The sequence below is a fragment of the Merops nubicus genome, unplaced genomic scaffold (assembly GCF_000691845.1).
Source record: "Merops nubicus isolate BGI_N331 unplaced genomic scaffold, ASM69184v1 scaffold8523, whole genome shotgun sequence".
Lineage (NCBI taxonomy): Eukaryota > Metazoa > Chordata > Aves > Coraciiformes > Meropidae > Merops > Merops nubicus.
This window is the reverse complement of record NW_008600905.1, coordinates 1-23,245: the sequence shown is the minus strand read 5'-3', so window position 1 is coordinate 23,245 and position 23,245 is coordinate 1. Positions and strand designations below refer to the sequence as shown.

Here is a 23,245-nt window from a genome sequence, read left to right as displayed (position 1 = left end):
AAAAACCCCCCCCCCCCCCCCCCCCCCGTAGACTGGTGTGAGGAGTGTGGGAAAGGGTGCAAATCTTCCAAACATTTGGAATGTACATAATTGAAAATACTTCAGCAAGGAAGATAGGAGAAAAATTTGAGTTGCTTCATGGGCCTTGAGGACAGGTTTGAAGATGGCAGTAAGTGGCAGCTAGTGTAGAAAAAGGGGATATAGCTACAGGCATGAAACTTTTGACAGGCCATGTAGGAGAGCAGTGAAGGACATGAAGTAATTCTGCATGGAATTTAGATCTGAGAACTTGCATATGCATAAAAACGATACCTGAATTACTTTTATTTTGAGTAAATACCTTTCCTCTTAGAAACAAACGCACCCAAAAAAAAAAAAAAAAACCAAAACAAAACCCCAAACGCCCCAATGCCCTAAGCATCTGAATAAAGAGAACATAAAACTCTAGATGAGATGTTGAACTAAATTCCAGCTCTCTTAACACAGTCATGGATTAAGTGTGTCTAGAACCCAACAGAAAAATAAGAATTTCCCATTCACTGTTGTCTTTGCAGGAGAGGTAACATAGGGAGGCCTTCTGGCATGCTCTCAAACACTGGTAATATTAAAATTTGACACCAAATGAATTGAGTGATTACATTTAAGCTTCCATAATGTGGTTTAAGGTAGGTCAGTATTATGTGGATTGTTTTTCAGCTGAAATCTCTCAGGATCTTTGTCATCCCTGGGTTGGCTCTTATAAATTGGGTCATTTATTGAGGTGGTTACAATGTTGCTATGCATCAGGATTCTGAAACCAAGTGATGCAGTGTTTCTAGTTCCATGCTGTGGTAGAGACATTCTGAATTGTCAACTAGCTCATTGTTTTAGAAATCCATAGACAGTGTAAAGTAGGACTTCTCAAAGGGGATACTTTGCAGTGCCCTAAAATTATCAAAGGGGCGGTAGTGAAGTTTATTTTCACTTAAGCTGTTTTAGGCTTTCAGAACTTCAGGTTGATTATAGCCCTGTAGCAGCCTTGTTGGCTGTTGATGATCATCTTGGTCATAAAGAAAAGCAGAGATTTAGCTTCTGCTAACTACTAGGTAGAGCAGCTGTCAGAGCGTCTCATAGATTCACTCGTTCCACATGAACAGGATGGGGAAAGAAACGTTGGATGCACATATCCATTCTGAAGGAGTTTTCTTGTAGAATCTCTCCTACTTTGAAACTGAGAGAGAGATGAAACGTCCTGGTCTGAAAGAAGGTTCCTTTTCCATCAGATGTCTTTTATTGCAACAGTCTAGTGTTTACAGGGTAGCACTTCACTCGAACGTTATGTTCTGACCCACGTTGAAGACGCTTGCAGACACTGTCTTTAGTTCAAAGTTTGATAGCTGGCAATAAATGTTGAAGACTGTTGGTTGTTTGTCCAGAAAACCTGATGTTTTGCTGTGCTAGTGTCCTTTTCTGTGTGCTTGTTCTAAGCCTACTTGAAAAAAGCTTGCTTTATTAGCTATCTTTTTCTAGAAGGAAGGGTATTCTCTTTTATGGGTGTAGTGGTTTTCACCTGTCCGTCACATTAGGATTTTCTTCCTCTGTTTAGAGGAACATAAACTTACTAAGATAAGATGATTTTTTAAAGGGTAGGGGGATTGATTGTCTCAGGGTTAAAAATGAATTGCAAAGATAATGAGTAAAAAGTACTGGCTGTTCTAGGGAGATGATTCTTGCTGTAGTTACCAGGGATTTCATACCCCACTATCCAGCTTGTCAGTACCTCAGAATATGAAATATTAGACTCCTGTGAACATACTACGTGTCTGTAGCAAGAGCTCACCTTAGAAGCATGAACCCTGGAGGCTGTTGGCAATATGGAGTTTTCTGTTTTCTAAGGCTACTTACGTACTCTGTACAGTTTTGACCATCTATCAGAACCGTCTCCTGAAGTAGCATTCATTGGCAATCAGGCTATGCAGGCAAACTGAACTATTAACATAATGCAATTACCAAAGACCAGAATACTAAGAGTTTATAATTTTAATTACATTTCATCTGCGGTGCAGGCAAAGCGCTATTATTAGCCAAAATGTCTCACATAGCTTGTTGAAGAAATGCTGTAAGTATTGTTTGTGGTATCAAAACGGACCCTTAATACACCAGAGAAGAAGACAAGAAGGTCTCAGATATTTGGAATTACAAGTTACAGGTTTCTGGAGACTCTGAAGTACCATGAAGTTGCCGATACTTGCAGAAACATATCCAGTTACTCATTCTGCTACTCTAAAATTCTGCATTTCTTGACTCTCAAACTCTTTAAACTGTGCTTTAAAGAGAATACATTTAATCAATATATGTTTAAGATCAGAAAACGATACATTAAATTGTAATTGACAATATTCTAATAGTGTTTTGGAAAAAAAAATCCTTGAACCAGAGAATATAAATTGACACTTGTTGAAAGGTGAAATGGGCACTTCAACTTCTGCAGATTGCAGTAAGTGTAAAACAGCTGGGTTTGGTTGGTTTTTTTTTTGTACTGTCAGTTTTAGTGGCTGTTTTTGGTGTGTTTGTTTTTTTGTTTTTGTTTCCAGAATGTCTTTTTGGGTGTCCTCATTAAATCCAGACCTGAGCTGGTCATGTCAGTATAGTGGGGGGGAGAAAAGCTCATCTCTTGTACTTGTTCATCACATGCTCTACCTGTGATACAGTGCAGATAATGTTTTGTTGGTGGCTTTATAGACAATTATTGGGAAGGACTTAATGGTTAAAAAAACAAACAAACAAACAAACAAAAAAAAAAAGAAACCACCCACAGTGAACAAAAAAAAAATGCAGTATCTAATACAGTTATTCTTAAATTAAGAATTTTCAAAATGAGTCTAAACATAAATAGCTCATGTTTGACTATTCAAGTGTAGTCAGTCTCTATGTCACTGTGTAGAGATGTCTCGGTAAGTAATTGAAAGCAGTTAGACACAGCTGAAGTAAAGGCTTGATTATCTTCTGTACAGTACAAGTGGCATCTTAAACTCCATAAAAGAAATGTAAAATAATTGACATCTTAATTTCTTTCAGTGGATCACTTAACTAATTCCAGTCACTTGTGTAAGTTTGGGCATATAATTCAAAGGTCATTGTTTCCAGACTTGTTTGACTCCACCTGAATTCTACTACTTGTAGAAAATGCCACATACTATAATAAATACCAAACAAAAATGAAATCTGATAAATATAGTGCTTGCTTCCTAACACTTTTGAGCCACTGGAGGTCATGATCCTGTAGTTGCTGTAGGTTGAAAACTCTAGTCTGATGGAATTACCTGTGCCATTTCCAAGCCTCATTCTGTGTTTTCTGACTGCAAACATATAGTCATGTATTCTGTCCTCTAAAGGCAATTTTTCTTGAGAATTTGCAACCAAGACGAATTGTAAGAGTGTTGTGAGTCTTAACCCTCAATGTAATTTCATTATTCTCTTCAAAATATTTTGATGGTCTGGAAAATACACTTCTGTCTTAAACATTATTTGAGAATATTTTCAGCATTGTTAGAGCAAATGTGCAGGTTTTTTTCCCTTTTGAGAATTAAATGTTCTTAACATAGCATTCTTGTGTACACAGCAAGAAGAGCAGACTGATACTTGTTTGGAATATGGCATGCTAGTCTAATAAAGTTATAAAGTCCAAAATGTGATTATAAACTGTTTTAAATAAAACACCAAAATGTCAGTAATTAAAACTAACTTTTTTATGGTCTTTGTACAAAATAAATACTACTGTGTCACTTGTCCGAAACCAGGATTTCAAACAGGGCTTTGGGTCATATTGCAGCAGTCGTTAGCTAATGATGTCAGCTTAAGTACTTTGATACAAAGACTTGATGTGCACATAAAGAATGATGCAGAGAATCTGAAAACATCTTGAAGGAATTTCCATTTGGTAATGACTGAATGTGAATGATACCTACTACCAATTGTTGTTGGATTCATAACCAATTATTGTAGGGTTTGGCTTGTCTGTGTTTGGGAGGATGCAGTTAGAACTGTAAAAGGCTTTTGTTATGTCTGTATATCTATTAAATATTTTTGATTTATTTAAAAAAAAGTTAGTTGGTGCCTATTGCTGACAGCTGTTGAAAGCTGAGAAAAATGGAAGTTTTAATACTTTGTAACCAGAGTGTCTTTAGTTTCAGGCAGACTGGTAACTATGAACTAATCTTTATGAGCTGAAATGTAATACAATTGTTCCTACTTCCAAAACAAACACATCTGAAAATTAACTCTTCATCTCTCTTGCTGGTATGTTGCTCTTCTTTTTACACTGCTTGTCTCAAAGAACTCTTCCTCTTAAATAGGTGTTCTTCTTTTAACTAGGGCACATGAGTCAGATGTTCTGAATTTGAGGTGCCTTCTTTTCATCTAGGCTTATAACTCTGCAACTTGTTGATCAGAGAGTAAAAGTGCTGTGAAAGAGGAAATTCCTTACTTTTCAGAATAACTTGCATATCTCCGCGCTTGCAGAAAGACACTTCAGCCAGCTATTTGCAGTCCTCATTGTTAGGTTTGCGCAGACACGTATTGCTAGGCTGTGTGCACAGTTTTATTTTCATTTAGATTGTCCTTGTGGAACAAGACCTTAAAAGGGAAAGTCTCAAGGCTAAGGAACTAAAGCTAAAGATCATGTTTTAGTCACAAAAAAGACTTAATGTTGAAAGACTTGAAATGTTCTTTGGCTCTGCCTTGCAGTTAGCTAAACGTAGTTGTTAAATTTTTGTATGGGAACAGAACTCACTAGGTGGCGATATAGTATAGATATAAATGGCACTATTAAAACACAAACTAAGTGTACTTAAGTAGGTTAGTAATAATTTGGTCACTTCCAGCTTAGGGACATCACAGTTAAATCATGTGGCTGTCAGGTTTTTGTTTCCTCCTCTATAACTTGTATATTAGTCCAACAAGGCTCTTGTTAGAGAGCTGCAAAAAGTTTAATTCCTGAATAGTTGTTTATTTCATTATTAAAAAAAGAAAATAAATAATGCTTTGCTTAGAGGCACCTTCATGTTTTGAGGTTGTGTATTGTTGCATTAAATAATGGCAGAGTGGTTGTGTTTAATTTAACTCAGGATTGTAAGAGTGTCACTTCTCCACACATGACAAAATAAAATTATATATAATGTACTAATATTTCAGAGATCCTAGAGCAGCTGATGAAATTGTTTTTAAAAACTGCTTTGCAAATTTTCATAACTTCTAAGTCCTTTTTTAACTGCTTGTTAAATTCTTAAGATTGTGTGTTTGTGTTCTGGGGTAGGTGTGTGATTTTGTGTCTTGTTTTTTTACATTGTTCTTGCCTGAGTATAGTTCTCCAAAGTACACTGTGCTCCATTGAAGAAAAAAAAAAATATTTTTGTGACTTTGAGTTTGTGAAAGGCCATCAAATTGATTCTCAAAGACTAGAGAAAGGGGCTAGAACGCCCAGCGAGCGTGTGCCCGGGCTGTGGGTGGGTCTGAAGGCACAGGCTTCTCAGGCGCAGACCCTCCAGCGAGCTGCTATTGTGAGAGGGCGTGGGGAGGAAGGTTGTAATTAGGTATCCATGTAGGCTGAACCCGCCATTTTACTAAGCTCTGCTGGAGTAGGCCCTTGTAAGGGAGATGGCAGGAGGCTGGGAGAGCATGAAATGGCAGCCGACTAGCAGTAATCCGGCCATATGCACCCTACAGGAAGCCACTGTTCTGCACAGCTTTTGAATCCGCCCGTCCCCTCTGGGTCAGAGGCGGCTGTAGGCAAGGCGCAGATTTCAGGAAAACCTGGTTTGGCTTTCCGTTTACCTTTCTGGTGGGTAGAAGACGAAAAGTGTGGGGAGAGTGAGCACGTTAGGGGCTCACACCAAGCTCCTTTCGGAAAGGATCACGTGTCGCGTTACACCCCGGTGCCGTCCTGCAGCCCTGCCGGCAGATGGGCCGGGGGACAGAGACGAGCTGTTCGCCACAGTGGGGCACTAGTAACCAGTTTGAATGAAACAAGTTCAGGGCTTGTTTTTCTGATGGAAAATAACGTCTTTTGTACATAGCCTTCCATAGTTACCACTAGGTTGCAGGTTTCACATCCCCGTTCCTCGTCTCTCCTGCAGGCAATGGAGCATGCAAATGGTATGGAGCTGGATGGCAGGAGGATTCGGGTGGATTACTCAATCACCAAGAGAGCACATACACCCACCCCAGGCATCTACATGGGCAGGCCAACACAGTAAGGATTTCACCCATTTCCTGTAATGGAGCTAAAATGGATTTAAACTGAATGCTTGGAGTCTGGTCAAAGATGTAGAGCTACAGATACTTCTTTTTTTTTTAAATTTAAGAGTTATGCCAATTCTGTTTATCACAAAGTTATTAATACAAATAATATTTTTCTAGTTCATGTATACTATTAAATCCTACTGTAGTTTGTCTGTTTATAAAAAAAAAAATAGTGAAGGAATTACTAAAAAAAAAATATTTATCTAACACATTAAGTTAATGCACCCTTACCTTACTGAAACAATAAGGTGCCCATTTGCCTTCCATTTTGCTAGGAATTAGACTTAAATCCCTGGTGGGTTTTCTGTGGGTTTTTTGAATGTGTTTTTCTTTAAATGTTTCATGGTTAGATTGTTTCATGGCATAGTCTTAAGTGTCTGATTTACAGGAACACTTAAAAAAAGCTTTTAAATAATTTAAGTCAAGATAAAGAGTAGATATCTAAAGTAATTTTTTTGCTTTTTCCCTAATAGCAGTGGAGGAGGTGGCGGTGGTGGAGCAGGTCGACGCCGTGACTCGTATTATGATCGAGGGTATGACAGAGGGTATGACAGATATGAAGAGTACGACTACAGATACAGGTACTTAATTGTTACTTTATTTCTGTAGGAGCGATGGATTTCTTTGAAAAGCTGAAAAGTTAAGTAGCAAAACATTACTGATTTGTAGCAAGATTCTGCATATGTGCTTGTTCTGTGAGCCTCATTATGTTAGATTTAGTGGGATTAAAGTGGTGGTAATCCTCAGTGTGTATGTAATTTGGTTATACAGTAAACAGTTGGGCAGGGGGTTCGTTTTGCTACCTGAAGGAGGTAGGGCGTGTGCCCTGTGAACCTACTGGACAGACAGAAAAGTAGCTCATTTTTCCATGCTTTATATAGAACCAGGAACAGCTGATACACATTGCTGTTTAAAAAGGGATTATTTGTAGATGGGATTTTTAATGCTTGACACTTCATAACCATCTCACTGATTTGAAAGTTATCTAGTTTCAGAGAATGTTGTTCCATAAGAATTGTAGGCATCTGGAAAGGCACTTCAGGAGTTTGCAAGGCTAGTGAAAGTTGATTAAATTCTTTGCCTGGGAATATTTTACAGTTTTAAACACATCAGCTAGAGATATGTAAAAGCATTTGTTAAATAACTGTAAGCCGTGGCCAAATAAAGCTGAAATGATTCATGCAGGCCAAGTCTTTCAGTGCTAAGGAAATGGTTCTGTTCTGCAGAAGTGATGTGAATAAGGCTTCTTTCATAATGGATGATGTTGGGTTTCTTTTTTAATTCCCTTTAAAGGAGACGATCGCCATCACCTTATTATAGTCGATACCGATCGCGATCAAGATCCCGTTCGTACAGTCCAAGTAAGTCAACACAAGTGAATAAATAATCTGCCTGGGTTAAACCTTGTTGTTACTAGTATTAAATGATCAATGGAAGCTCTTAATTTGAAAGCATAAAAGCTGCGCACATTAAAGCTGAGATGATGTATGTATAGTTTGTTATAAATTGTGTCGTGTTTTTTTTTTTTTTTTTCAGGGCGCTACTGAAGAGCAGAAGAGTTATAGTAGAGGACATGATTTTTAAATACAAGGTTCAGATCTTAGCTTCCCTAGTGCTCTCGTTCTCATCCTCCCTTCCTTGTCCTCCATCCATCTCTTTTACAAATCTTTGGTTCATTTAGAATATACATATTTTCAGTTGAAGTATTCCTGTTTTCCATCCCTCCTTATTGTAATACTCTTAAATATTGTAATTGTTGTAGTTTTTGTGTAGTAAAACATCTTAAGCAGGATAAAATAGAGACCCCAAAGTGCTGATACTCTTTGGAAGTCATTCCTATTTTGTTTTTAAAACAGTTGGACTCCTGACTAATCAGAAGAGAGCATTGATATTTTTAAAGCTTGCATGTCATATGTAGTATACACACTCAGATACTTTAATATGAACCTGCATTTCCAAGTAACTCGTTAATCTTTCTGTTAAAATGTTTACCTATTACTTTGATAAACAAGTAACGACCTTGAGCCTTTTCTGTAATGACAGATTTACTTGGTCATGAACCAGAGATTTTTTTTTGTCAGGTAGTTCCTTTGAGAGTAGACTGTTTGTGCTAGAGCAAATTTTGGTATTTGACTGGGAGAACAGATCCTTGTACACTCAAAATCAAGGCTGTCTTTTATAGATAAAGTTTCTGGATTGCGACACAGTGGATAACATTTGAAGTTAAAACTAAAAATCCTGGAGCTTTTATTGTACTCGGTTGAGTATTTCCCCTTAATCGGCACAGGAGAAAAAATACTTCTTGAGCACAGCAATTAGTTATATAATTTGCTGTTCATTTAAAAAAAAAAAAAAAATCACCAACTTTTTGGTATTGCAATAATGGTTAAACAAGTTTTGTTTCCAGTCCTTTTTGGAGTTTCAAAAGTATGGATGGAAAAAACCTACAACTACATGTGAACCTGTTTTCCCCTTCAATAAAAGTGAATTCCACTGAGATGTGATTCCTTGTCTTTTGTTCTGCATTTTGTGTCACACTGGAATATACATGAAACGAAACGAAACTCAGTCTTGCTTGTATGGATAACGAAGTCAACATTTTTCTTTCTTCTGAGGAGCCTTGTCTTCCCTGAGAGTCTGCGTGTGGGGATACAGGGTGGTGCGGCAGAGCGGGTAGCCCAGCCTTCTCTTGAGATGTCTTTGGCACTTGCTGGAGTCCTGGTGGGATGGTTTCAGGAGAGAAACACTTTGGCTTTTAGATTTCCAGCAAGTTTTGCACTCTGAAATAACTCACCAAGTGCCTGGTTGAATGTTGCTCTTGGCACAGCAAAAGGAATAGGACTACAAAGCCCTCACATAAAAATTAATTTTGTCCTGATTGTCAGGGAGTGCCACCAAAAGAGTTTGTCAGAATTTTAAGAGTCCAAGCATATGAAACGTAACTCTGTTAACTGTTTCTGAATGTTAGTGCTCAGAAGTATTAATGAGTACTTAAAAATACACATCCAGCTATTTTAAAAGCCTGATAAAATACACTAGGAGAAATTGGTGACAAGTTCTAACTTAGTGGTTATTCTCAATACTTTTTACTCATTATGTTTTACCCATAAATTGTGATGGAAAGCTCTTGCAAAAGTTAAATAACCTTCTAACTCTGATTTTACTGGTATTTATTGTTGATCAGACAAATTAGGAAATATTAAGAATTTATTCTGTGTTAAAAAAAAAAAAGTGCCAGCCTCAACATGGAGAACTGTTGGTATTTTTCATTTTTTGTTCTTTCAGAGTCACAGAGTAGTAGAGGTTGGAAGGGACCTCTGGAGATAATCTAGTCCAGCCCCCCTGCCAGAGCAGGTTAGCCTAGATGAGGTTGCACAGGAATGCATCCAGGTGGGTTTTGAAAGTCTCCAGAGAAAGGAGGAGACTCCCCAACCTCTATGGGCAGCCTGATCCAGTGCTCCCTCACAGTAAAGTTTTTCTGTGTGTTCAGATGAAGTTCCTGTGTTCCAGCTTGGGCCCATTGCCTCTTGACCTGTTGCTGGGCACCACTGAAAAGTGGCTGGTCCCTTTCTCTTGACACCTGCTGTTTAGATTTTTCTAAACATTGATGATATCGTCTTAATTTCAAAATGAAGGAGAGTAGTGTACTGAAATAGTGAGTCAGCTGGAGGCAAGGGCTTGGGAAATAGCTGCAGGGCTGGTTGGGGGAGGTGTTTGGGCTCGTGGAATTGCGATAATAGAAAGCATGTGAGAGGTGGCTACTTCTTGCCAGGTGATGGTATTTGTGGCCTGTAATTGTCAAGGGTTGAGAAGTGTTAGTCAGCTAGGGAGCAGTTCAGCCAATCTTGCCAGGAAGCTAAAGCTAGAAAGGAATGTCTCAATCCTTGGCTTGGAGCTTGTTTCTTCCAACAGTTAGACCTAAGGGTCCTATTTGTCAGGCGTCCATCTAAAGTTATGAGTGGCAACAGTGTTTTATTTCATGGTGCAATTTGTGCTTCATGATGACTGACACGCTACAGTCCATGTGAAGACCGGAGAAAAGTGGCAGTTCTTGCTGTCAGCTGTACCTGTATGTGTATGTAATGTAGGAATAATTGTTATACTTAAATGACCATTTCTAAAACTCAGATCTTGAAATGAGAAAGATAATTTGTAGCTGTTTCCTCATTTGTGTAAGGTTAATAACAGTTATTTTGACTGAGATCAGTTGGGCAGAGATCTTGGTGTTAGCAGGTTTTTTTTTTTAACTTCTGTGGCTTGTGTGCTCAAGGATGGGAGCCTTGTCTCTGCTTCGTTGTGAATGTGTTCAGGAACACTGCTTATATAAGGTCCCAGTTCTATTTATGATCCAAAATAGCCTGTCCCCCTCAACACAGCTGGTTAAACAGGTACATACTTTCTTTGGTAATTTTGATGTTTTCTTTAGTTCTAGATAAGGAGTGATAGAACTCTGATCATATACTTAAGTTTTGCAACACGCTAAAAGTAAGTCAACCAAAGTAACAAACTGATGTTAGTTTGTGCTAGTGGACAGGAAGCTGAAAATCGGTTAAGTTGCAAGGAATATTTAGATACTGACAAATATTTCAGTAGATAAATGTGACAGTTCATCTAGGTTTTTGTATAGCCTCAATTCTAGGCTTAGGATATAGAATTGCAAGATAATACTTGCTCTTAAACATACTGTGTTCCCAAATGCCTCAAAAAAGCAGCCACGAGAAGTTCACAACAGCTGCTACACAGGCTAGCCCCAGACACTGTGTAATGGAAAATGTGCACCTGGTGACAGCAGTTGGAGACCTCCTGTTTTACATGTTGGGTTAAAATAATTTTGGAGGGGGGGAAGGTGCATGCATAAAGGTGATAGGCATAAAAGTTTATGAAAGCCATTTTGTCATTTGTCGTATGTAACTATACTTCAAATCCGTAAGTGACATTAAGCCTTCAGTACTTGCCAAAGCGCTTGACTGTGTTGCTGCATGAGATGAAAGAGGTGTGACCCACTCAGGTGAAGAATGGATTTTGGAAAAGTAACTTCTGGTTGAATGGCTCCACAAAGGAAGAACAGTGAAGTGTACTTACACCACCACTGCCTGTTACTGTCAGTCTGCTCTGTTTAGCTGCTGCAGTCCTCTAGAACTAACATGAATTCTGTGGACCAGAGAAGGGAAATGGTCAGAGAGGAGCATTTTCTGTTGCTTCCTACAAAAGCAACATCCTGTGGTTGGGCAAGTGATGCAAACAGATTTTCCTCCAGCACCCAGTCAACACCTTTGTGTATTGAACAGGAGTGCAGAGGTGAACATGAGATGCAGACTCCATTCACACCATCTGCAGTACCTGTAGACATAATTTCTCGCCTTACTTGCATTTTATGTCTATATGAAGTATTCCAGGTAGGACAGCCTTTGTCTGCTGATGGGTAAGGACTGTTAGGTTCAGCCTAATGTTTTTCGGTATTTCATACAGAGCTGTAAATACAACACTTTGATCAAGTTAAGGTAAAAAAAAAAAAAAAAAAGTATAGGTCAACAGTGTGTCCAGGCAGCACAAGAAATACCATCATCAGTTTGGGTTAGACTTGTTACTAAACTGCAATAAATAAGCCTTAACACTTTTCCTTCAAGTGTTTTAGATATACAAGATGAAACTTTGGTGTGTTTTGTGGTTTGGGTTTTTTTATTTGTTTGTTTTTGTTTGCTTGGGGTTTGTTTGTTTTTTGGTTTGGTTTGTTTGTTTTTTTGTTCTTTTTTAACCAAACAAACTGGCAGATAACTATTGGCCTAGAAAAAGCTATGGGCCACTGCAGTGGGTCTGTTGTTGAATTTCATCACCAAGTGAGAGACCACCTTACACAGAACAATTTCTTAACCTTTGTGGTGGCAACTGTGGGTTACACCTTTGGTATGTAATAACATACAATTGCTATTGTACCAATACAATTTGGTAGGTAATAGTGGATGTCTTTCAAATTCAAGCTAACTAGATTTGTTTGGTTAAACATTGAAGATATTTGAGATCTACAAACCTTTCTTTCAACCAGCTATTGAACAAGTGGCAATGGTGGAAATAAGTTTCCCCCTGTGAAAAAAGCTAGCACTGCTTCCTGTGCACGATTTCTTTTTAAGCTTAAAAAGCAGTTGGTTAGGACAAGGATGTGCATTCTCTACACAACATCTCAAATTCACTAATTTGCAGTCTACCAAAACTTCACAAGATTAATTTTCTCATGCCAACCCAGTCCCACAGTGCATGGAAAGCAGCATCAGCAGTAAGCAGCACAGGGACAAGATAACCCTCCAAGATGCTTCAGTGTCTTTCAGGATTTACCCCAAAGGGAGATAATGACAGAGAACTTCTCAGCTGCATACAGCTGTACCAGAAGAGTTTGCATAGGTCTATATTTGCTTTAAATTTAAAAGTAAATACATAAAAATAATAATTAAAAAAAAAAAAACCAAACACAAAAAAACACCAAACTAACCCATGTCTAAACCCATTGGGGTAGAATATGGATAAGTGCTATGTAGAGACCATTCTTGCAAATCTCTAGATGGATGAACCATGGGCTGTTTGGACCCCTCTTTTTCACAGCTCCATTTTTGTTCCTATTCTCAGCATGATAAGAACAAGCCAATCTTACTCATCTGATTTGTGGAGCCAAGGTTATGACAGTGATGTTTATTTGCAGTACTTCTTCAATAACTGTAAGCTGGCCACTTCTGTCTCATGGTAGAAACATTCTAAACTCATGGAGGTAGAGAGAACCTGAAGGATGGCTCAAGGTAACTGTTGTTTATACCCTATATGATGTTAGGCTTTGATAACTTGCATAGAGAGCAAATTAGCAATTTGGTAATTGCTATCTTTTACGAGTTCTGTGGAAGCAGATGCCTAGCTCTCGTAGCAGTGCAGGAAAGAAGAACCAGAGACTGTTGATTACTAAATCACTGTTGATGGTACGTGATTCCACTAAAGTGGCAGCGCAGGTCTTTAGAAGTATTGCGTAGTATCTAATCTCACAACACACACAAAAGATGTCTTCATCAGGGAACATTCAACTGGTGGCTTTCACATGCCATGCTGGGATATTTTTGGCATGATCTGGACTGTGGCAGGATGTCAACAGCATGGAGGGCTTTGTCAGCAGCTGCTGTCTCCTGCCCGTCAGCTTTCACGGTCTGATGTGCTTTCCTCATGTTCCTGCTTCTCTTCTGCTCCTTGGTCTAGAAGTCAGTTTTTCCCTTTCTCCAGGCTACTGGATCCAGTGCAGCATTGAGCAGAGAGGAGCAGCATCTAGGGAGCAAAAAGGTGATCCATTTGACACTGAAAAATCCCAGAAGCCAAATCCCATGGTTACAGCTGAATTCCTGAGGATCCTTTCTTCTATAAGGAGATTGCAATTTGAATTTCTATGTTGTAGCTTTAGTAGTATTGTGTATAAGTGCTTAGAAGCTAGTCTCTTAAAAATGGGGGGGAAAAGCCAACAACAAAAAAAAAAAAAAAACAGACCCCAACCCCCCAAGATTTTAACAGTGTATCAAATGCAACGTCAGTATGATGTAATTATTAGTCTAGTTCCACAGGGCACGGGCACCAAAGGAACATCTAGCAAGCCTCCTATCTCTCTACAGCAGGTAAGGAAGCGTTATTTGCCAAGCTGAAGACTAGCCTCTTGCTTGTGTTGAGGTGTCCTTCTTAAGTTTACAACAAATACAAGTAATTAAAGTGGCTCTTGCCAAATCTTATGCTTGAGCAGTGGTAGCAGCACAGGTGACAGTATCTGTTGCTGCATGGCTGGGGTGGCCCTGGCGCTCCTTCTGGTGCTCCTTCTGGTGCATCTGGCTCTTCCAGGGACTGTTTGATACCATGACATTAGCTGCTAGCACTCAAGGGAAAAAGTAGCAAGAGCAAAGCTTCACTAAATAACAAAAATCAAGTGCTGGGCTCACACTCGCAGTGGAACATAAAGTATAGGGATTTTTTTCTTGCTCTAAAATAAAGCATCTCTTCAAATTCTAGATTTCCAGACAGTCTTGTATACAGTGTGTTTAATTTCCATCTACTAGAGGCTAGAAAGGAACCCATGCAGCAACCAATCCAAGGATTTCATAGGAAAGAGATGAACAATAGGTCTTCAAAATATAAAAGGACAAAACCTTATGGAAGTTAACAACTACCCTAGACAGTGCTATAGCTGAGACTGTTCCCTCAAAAGGAAAGTTCATGCTGGGATAGAGTCACCTAGCGTGATGGCAATGTGGGAGGTCTGGATTCAGTCCCCTCCTCAGCCTGTGTGGGTTGGGTAACCTTGAACAGAATACTTAATTTCAGTTTTTCCTGTATGAAGATGAGGTTAATAAATACTCTTCCATAATTTTTTTTTTTTTTAACTTGATCTGTTCCAGGTTTGGAAGACAGTGAGCGATTTGTGAGAGGATCTGTGAAAGATGTTTAAACACTTTATATAAATCTATTAATAAGTTTATAAAGTCTATGCCAGTACTGACTAGATGCAGTACATATAAAAGGGGTCACACACACAGGGCTACCCCTAAGGACTAGTCTATCTGGTCCTAAGAAGATACTGCAGGAAAGACTTGTTTTCAGAGAATTCAGTTCTGGAACTAAACCACCAAGAGGTTTCTTCCTTGCAGGGACGCAGATGATGAAGGAACAGACCACTTGCTCCACTCCAGGGAAGGGGCTGAGCCCCATTTCTGAGCTGATCCGTACACCACCCTGGTGCTGGTGGGCAGGGCCTCTCTTCGCTGAGCACCTGTGCAGTGCCTGCAAGCTACACATCACAGAACGGTTGGAAACGCATGCTCAAATGCCAACACATTTTAAAAATATTACAGAATCTTTTTTTTTTTTTTCTTTTTAATATTCCCTTAAACTTCTGGGGTTTAGTGCATCTTGATTTGTACCACACAGTAAGCTTAGCTCTCCAAAGCTGGAGAAGCCTGGGATCTTTGCTGCAGAAATCAGGGTCACTCGAGAGTGTTTATCCCTGGGTTAGTCAAGAAGCAGCTGTAAAGCCCAGTCCAGAAGCTGACTGTACAGTCTAACCCACAAACCAGACACTGATAGCACCAAAGTGGGCTGAAGCTTGCTGTTCCACCACCAATCCCCTAGCTAGCACTGCTAGCTGCTGCCAAGCAGGGGTCCCTGACCTGCAGCTGTCCCCTCCTCCCAAGCTGGGGGGCTACTGCTATGGCTATGGGCAAGGCCTGGGGGCTCCTTCCCCACCCTGAGCCCCAGGAAAGACAAAGCACTGTCTTGTTTCTCTGCTCCTTCAGCCAAAACCGGGGCTTGAGCATTTCTAAGCTCAAAGCACCTGTGCAGCTAAAATGCCAGGCAGGAGCACCCTGGGGACAACCACCCTTGTCTCTGCCACTTGCAGGGGAAGGGGGAGCGAAAGCTGCAGCCCTGAGGTCTCAACAGCTCCTTTCTCTGCTCAGGGGCAGCTCCCAAACCCACCAACCCGGTCGTGCTTCAAGCCCAGGTGCTCCAGTGGCTGCCTTGGCAGGTAGGACTGGGAGTAACTGGTGTCATGTTTGGATTGTGGGGAGGTAAAGTGTTTAGAAAGCTTTCATTGTGGCCACTGTATTTTGCTGTTTGAGTCTTGTGGAATGAAGGTGCCACTTGTGCTCCTGATTTTTAAAAGGCTAGAGGAGTCCAGAGATAGATGAGTAAAAAGAAATAATTTGCCCCTCGGGAGAGTTCCAGGTGCCCACCTCTGACAGGCGAGCACAGAGGAAGAGCCGCCCAAATGTTTGCTTCTGCCAGCCAACCCCCTTCCCTCTGAGCTTAACCCCTGCCTTGCCATACACCACCTGTCCATGCCTTCCAGCCTGCTCCCTTCTTCTTTTCAGTTTGAGAAAGATACTTCTGTATCGCACCCTTGAGGAAGAGCCAGCAGAGCCTTCCTCCGGGGCACAGCTGGGCTGCGGCACAGTGCTGGCTCCAGGCGAGCCTGCCCAGTGGCCAGCTGGCATGGAGGGTGAACCTGGGGCCTTGGACCCCACACCCAGGCACTGCCCCGGCTTTGGGGCCAGCCTCTCCGGGATGTATCCAAGTGAAACACCGACTCGTGGTTTGGCATCTACTGTGTGTCCTTGCAGACGAGGGAGGGACAAACACGGCGCCGCTGCCCCTCCGTGCCCGCGTGCATCTCAGCTGTCTCCAGACGCAGAGAAGCGGCAGGTTTTGCTCAGAGCCCGGTGCGCTCCCACGAGCAGGTCAAACCCTGCTCAGAGCTGACGGGTGAACCCCTGCGCCCTGGCTAGGGAAGAGATGAGAACACCGAAACCAGGAGGCTGACACCCAGCTGAGATGTATCAAAACTTCAAAGTGCAAAAACTTGGGAAGAAATCATTCTACTGAGTTCCAAAGCCACAAAAAACCCACAACTTCTCAGAGCAGAAGTGGATTTCCAGCTACAGGGGAAATCTTCATCACCCATTGGAACAAGAGATGCAAAGGCTGGCAACCTCCTACTTCTTCATATTTTTCTTTGTGAGTGTTGCAAGTCTCCTTTGACGAAGAACATCATAATCAATTAATTAACTAATGGAGGCAGGTAGCTGAGAATCTGCTAGACCTAGGATGGACATGCCTATTTTTAAAATGAACTTCCCACAGCAGGCAGGTCCTTGCTTGATTATTTCCTCCTTTAGCTTCTCCAAAGTATTTTTCCACTGTGGGCATTGTACAGTTCTCCATTGTTATGGTCCTTGCTGCGGCCAGTAGTGTCCCACTTTCTGAGGTATTGTAAGCTGTAGGAAACAGGAAAGTGGGCGAGGCATCTCTAATGCATAAGAAGAGTAAGCAAGCAAAAATAATGAGAACTAAGTAGATAATAAGGCTGGAGTATCCAGGGTGAGGGAAGTGTGGCAGAACTAGCTAAGTGAAGACTTAGATAAAGTCTGTTGCAAAAGGGGCAGGTCAGAACTTATATAAAAGCAAAACTTTGTTTTCCAACTATGGACCTACTCCTCTGCAAGGGATCCTGAGCCCAGAGCTCATGAAGGAGTGAGCAGAAGAGTTGATCACCATCAGCTGAGGGTTTTGCACTAACCTGGCTCAGAAGAGGGAGATTTTCATGCACCTTTGAGGAGGTAGAGAGCATTAACATCAACTTTGGAGCTCAGCAGGGAAAGAGCCAACGTGAAAGAGAGTTTTTTAATGAGATGGGCACCACAGAGATCTGAAGGAGGCAGATCTTCAGGCATCCTTCAGGCATTGTCACAGAGAATACTCATGCAGTAAGGCTAGAGATTAGGGGTAAGTTATTGGCAGACAAATAAGAGCTGTCATGTCCTGCCAATAGTGACATTTGTCACTCAAACACATTTCTTATTGCTCCAGTGTGACAGGAAGAGCAAAACAGTGGCTCCTTTCCCCTACCCTGTGGTCAGAAACTTGCTGGCAATCTGTCAGAACTGGTACTCAACCTTCCAGGCAGGAGACAGTAAGAGTGCATGGGGCAACATGGCTGTGATTTCAGTCTCTGCCTGGCACTCCATGTGTCGCCAGGGGCAAGACCTCAGCTTTTGCCTGTCTCAGTAGGTCTAAACTCTGCTCCAGCCTGGTTTCAGCCTCTCTGACCTTTTAAAAGGTACATTTGCCTTTTTCTTGACCAGAACATCTGGAGATACCTGATTTTTAAAGAAATACTAATGGTGACTTCTTTTCTCTTGGGATAGGTTCAGTTTCTGTAAATCCCTGTGACAACTGTCAATCTGCTGAAACAGAGGTGTTGTGAAGAGAAAGGAGGACGAGGAGGAGGATTGGAGCAGGAAGGTGTCCTACCATTTGCTTCCTGGAAATGACTGCAGAGTCTTCTGGCTCACCAGAGTGATAGACTAGGAAGCATGGCAAAACAGAATGTAGTGTTTATTTACTTTCTTCTTTTTAAACAAAGCTGGTGAGATTCAGCCATCCTCAGCAGAGGGGTTTTATTTATATGAAGTGTAGTAACCCTCCAAACGACAACACTCAGTTCCAAATCCACGTTGCCTGAAGCAACCACTCTTAGAGAGTCACCTCACCTCCACTTGTTCCTCCATTGTCCTGAATGAAGCACTGAACAGTGTTTTTAAACAGCGAGCTTCCCAGGTGTCATAGGTGTTAGACTCTTTAAGAAACCAGTCCAAATTACCAAATATCCCCTTTGAGACAGCGTCGCTTTGCTTCTCCATGCAGATAGTCTGTGTTGCCCTGAGGATGAGTGGGGCTGGCTTAGCAGAGGATGAGCAGAACAGGTCTGATGGCTTCCCACCTCTGCACTGTGTCTCCTGAGTGCAGACACTGTTTTGCTCTGTGGATTCTGCACCTCATGCAGCCACTGTGTTATCTGAGGTGACTGACACTTCAAGCACTTAAGATATCCCCTTGGCAAAGTACGTATTTTTACATGAATGAAACCCATTCCCTATGTTAATTTTTTTGGCAGAAGGATGAAGAAGCAGAGAAGTGTCTCAGGAGTGCATTGCATGTTGTTAGAGTACTGTGAAGGTGTCGTTGCTGCCTTTACAAGTTTGGAAACATACCTGCTGCTTGCAGGTGATTTGAGTAGAGGAGATCCCCTTTAGTAACATCAAGGCAAAGTCTGCACACTCTTCTACAGGAGCAGCGTGGTTCCAGAGGTGTAACTGGGATGTCCTATGAGCACAAAGTTACTCAGGTGTTTGATGGACAGAAAAAGCATACAAATCACAAGGACACAATAAAAAACCTCTCCATCTTCTAGAAGCGCTTGATTCCTCTTGGTGAATTTTCCTGGATCACTTTCTGCTTTCTCATCCCTTCTCCCTTTGTCCAGTAAAGCACACAGAGGGAAGGGGCTCAGGGAAAGTGTCCCTGGAAGTGCTGCAGACGGCTCGTGCCTCCTGCTTTGCCGGGCTTTCTGTTTCTGGGTCAGTCCCACGGTTGCACCCCTCCAGCACCTGTGGTATGGGTAGCAGCAATCCCTGTCCCACTCAGGAGGAACCTCTGGCTTCTGCCCCCTGCCCTCCCAGCTCACCTGGCCACATGCTTCCTGCCAGATCAAGCTTGTGAGCCACCTCCAATTGTCACCCCGTGGGCTACAGGTGATAAAATGATGTCTGTCTCCAGCAGTCTTTGTCCCAGAGATGAAACCAGCCCCCTTCTACAGATTCTGGAGGAGAAAGCAGCTCCTGGCTGCTGTTTCCATCACAGTGCCGTGCACAGGGAAGCTCAGCAAAACCGAGGGAGAGGGCTGTTATCATCGCTGGTTGAACTGAGAGCAGCTGTCGATAGATCCAGCTCTGGGCTTTGCCATCCACCTTCCCCACTGGGACTGGTGAAATGGATATGAGGAGGCAACCAGGGTCTACAAGCAGCATCTCTGCTCATCTCCTGCTGAGCCAGATGAGTGGCAGAGAGGATTTCCACATGAATACCTACCAGAAGAACTAAAGCCATGCTCTGCAGCATGTGGAAGTATAAACCTTCATTTTCCCGCCTGCTAAAGCCACCTGCTGTTGTCTCTTCCTGTTTTCTACTTTTAGCTCATTAGTTCCAGTGTGCCTACACTGTGCTGTCTCGCTGCCTTTCACCGAAGGCATGTCAGAGGCAACTAAATGCACCCGAGCAGCTGTTTGACCCGTTTGCTGCTAAAAAGCAGCACTGACCAGCATCGAGTCCCTGCTGAATAACAGCCCTGGGGAAGAAGCAGCCTCAAAACTCGGATGGCTACCAAGATCTTCTTGTCACAGTCTCCTCTCTAACTTCTTCTAGGTGAGAAAGATGAGCTCCTGTGGCGATAGCAATAGTTTTATGAGTTGGTTTCTTAAATATCAGCACAACTGCTCCTTGAAGGGTGCTGCCAGCCAGCTTACCTTCTTGATGGCGATATCCATGTAAAAACTTGCCATAATCTTCTACTAATCACAAAGAATGTGAGTAGGACCCTGAAGAGCTACCCAAGAATTTCCAAAATTTCACCAGGTGCATTGAATCAGGCTTAACCAGAGAAGGCTCTGTTTTGATTCCCTTCCTTTGCTAGGAACGTGGTCTTCTGCTCTAACAAGAGAGAGCGGTATCTAAATCAGCATCACCTTTTTACTCAAAATACAGTTCCTCCTTGACAAATATGGAGAAGAGGTGTCATGTGAAAGAAACAGAGTTAGACAGGCAGGATTTGCTGGTTGTCTGGGTGTCTGGCAAAAACTGAATGGCATTTGTGAGCTTCAGTGACTGGATGAATAGTGAACACACAAGAAGCAAAGAGAGAAAGGAGACGTAGGGAAGGAATTTCTCATTGCTTTGCTAAACCATAGGCAAGGAGGGGGGGAAACAAGCTGCTGAAGATGGCAGTGCAAACAGGAAAAGTCAGAAGTAGCTCAGGAAGTTACTGAAGAATCTGGAAGGAAGAAGGAAAGGAAATGTATGCAGGGGACATGGACAACAGAAGAATCTGGAGAGCAATGATTTGTGAAGAGAGGAATTTCTGGAACACACCAGGGGACCATAACACTGCAGCCAGAGTAGGAGGCTGTGGAAATTTTTTGATCGGTGTCTCAGGAGAGTGTGACTGAGCAAGATGAAGATGCAGAAGATAGTATGCTTGTCCAACAAGTCACCTCTGACAGTGGATGACAATTCCTGGAGGCTTCTGTTTGATCTGCTTTCCACAACCAATGCTAAGACTTTCTCTACCTGCCAAGCCCTCTCAGTGTCCCCTCCTGTCTCTGCGGCACTGACAACTGTCACCTCCTTGCCTCCAGCTACACTGAAGTTTCTTATTACAGAAAGGTGTTTTGTGATGAATCCATTTGTATGGCATTTTGCTCTGAGTATGAACTATTAACGTTTGAATCAATAACCATGGAACTTGTGAACTTTCAAAACAGCAGAGATTTGCAGAGATGAGAAGGTGAGGTTTACAGTCTTAATGAGTTAGCAAGAACGAAGAAGCAAAACTTCAGTTTCAGAGAGACCTGCAGAAATAGTCTTCTTTTTCCTTCTTACAACTAATACGCAGTTTTTCTTGTGGAGTCAGAATACTCTTTAGGTACTGAGTGTACAATATGGATTTTTCAGCACTGCCCTCCTCCTTTTTTCCTTCCCTTTATGCCGGCATGAATTTGCTCTTCCTGTTAGACATCGGTTACTGCAAACCCACAAAGATCTCATCTGCTTTTAACTTCCTCCTCTCAGCGCAGGGTCTGCATTGCTTCTTCTCCAGCATAGTGCCAATTTCTTGCCATTAACTGGCTCTGCTGTAGCTAGTGTCTCCCTGAGCTTGAGAGCATGCTGACCCCAGCTTTTCCACTGGCAGCAGTTCCCCAAGCCCACAGGTGCTCCACCCAAACTTCTGGTGAGATGTTACCACCACTGGTGTCCCACTCACAGGATATCAGTCATCAAAACAGAGCTGTAAAATATCCAAGCGCTGTTTTTGAAGAGCAATCCCCTGAAGAGACAGCTCAAGCACGTTATCCTGAACTGGTCTTTCACCACCCCTCGGTGCTGCTTCTTCTCTGCCCTCTCCAAAACCAGATTTGAACACACAGGGCTTCTCTGCATCAGCAGTGAGGCTCCAGCAAACCCCCACTTTCACCAGATCTTTCTCAGAGGCAAGTGGGAGCCCTGCAGACAAAGAAACCTGTAGAGGCATGAGGCGTGCTTTTTCTCACAGGTAATTTTCTATAGCACAATCATATTTGTGCTGATGGGAACAAGTGTTGCACCAGCTGCTATCAGGGAAAGTCTAAAAGGAGGGTACAGGTAGAAGCCAGTGCCCTCCACGGGGCTCCCCAGGCACAAATGGTCTATAGAAATCCTGACAAAGGACTTCACTTTCTGACTTCAGCTTTCTGGTGTGGATCAGGATGGAGGTAGGATAAACCTCCTGCCACAGGACACGGGTACCAGGGCACAACAGGGCTGAAGTAAAACCCCCTTTAAGGAGCAGAAGGGTGGAGGCACAAATTACTCTTCAGTAAGAAAGAGAGGGGAGAGTGGGAACCAGAGAGGTGGGGAGACAGGGAATAACTGCTGGGAAAGGAAATCAGGTGGTAGCTTTAGGTCAGTAGTTGAAAAGAGAAGCAGGGTGGAAAAAAATAGAGATGAAACAGAAAAAGACATGGCTACAAGTTGGGCAAGGGAAAGTAGAGACTGGGTATGAAAATAAGCAGCACCAGAGGCTTGTCACGCTTTTTCTGTGTAAATACACATCAAACTTCATGACAAGCCACCCATGTTGAACAGCAAGGATCCTATTGCCCCAAGATCATGAATGTGAAGGCAGGAGGGAGGACACGACTGTATTTTGCAGAAAAAAAAAAAAAAAAGAGATGCTGAACAGGGCTACAGTGACAGTGCCAGTACCTACAGCATATTGAGTCCAGTCTGTTTGTGGAGTACTCTTCCCACAAGGTGACTTGCTCTCTGTTTTAGTGCTTGCTACCCTTTTCCTTTTGGCTTTTAGAAATATTCCAAAAATCATTGCCTAGGATATCAGTCTTTCTAAAATCACATTTACCTATAGCATTTAGGAAGGATGGGGTGTTTTATCTATGCGGGGGTGTAAAATCCACTTTCTTGGGAACCACACACGTACACAGTCTTCTTCTGGCTCAGCTATCTTCTCTTCAAGACCACAGCCAAAGAAAATAAGAGAAGCCAGCACCCCTGCTAGGGGCATATGTCTGAATAGGCACAAGTTTATAATAATGTGCCTATTTCAATAAGTATAGAACCAATTGTGAATTGGAAACATAAAGCACGCACACGCTAAAACATTTTGGGGTGGTTTGGCTTTCCCTTCACGAGGTGAAGACAGCACCCACGAGATCAACCCGAAGGGAAATATTGTCTTCCCTTCTCCCGGTGCTTTGAAACCCGAATCTCTGTTGGTTTTATTCCCGGTCTTTCGCGGCTACCGCGAAGGAGCGCCGTCCGGCAGGCACCGTGCGCGGGCTCCCCAGCGCCC

The 23,245-nt window shown here is 42.2% G+C and overlaps 1 protein-coding gene across 1 annotated transcript in view; it reads left to right on the top strand.

The window, feature by feature from the left end:
* TRA2A (transformer 2 alpha homolog (Drosophila)) overlaps nt 1–8,773 on the top strand; it is an 18,185-nt gene extending 9,412 nt beyond the window's left edge. The window contains exons 5-8 of the mRNA XM_008937816.1: nt 6,114–6,229; nt 6,753–6,860; nt 7,573–7,640; nt 7,816–8,773. Of these exons, the coding sequence (XP_008936064.1) occupies nt 6,114–6,229; nt 6,753–6,860; nt 7,573–7,640; nt 7,816–7,826 (303 nt within the window). The 3' untranslated portion in view covers nt 7,827–8,773. The remainder of the gene's footprint in view (nt 1–6,113; nt 6,230–6,752; nt 6,861–7,572; nt 7,641–7,815) is intronic.
* Nucleotides 8,774–23,245: the final 14,472 nt, after the last annotated feature.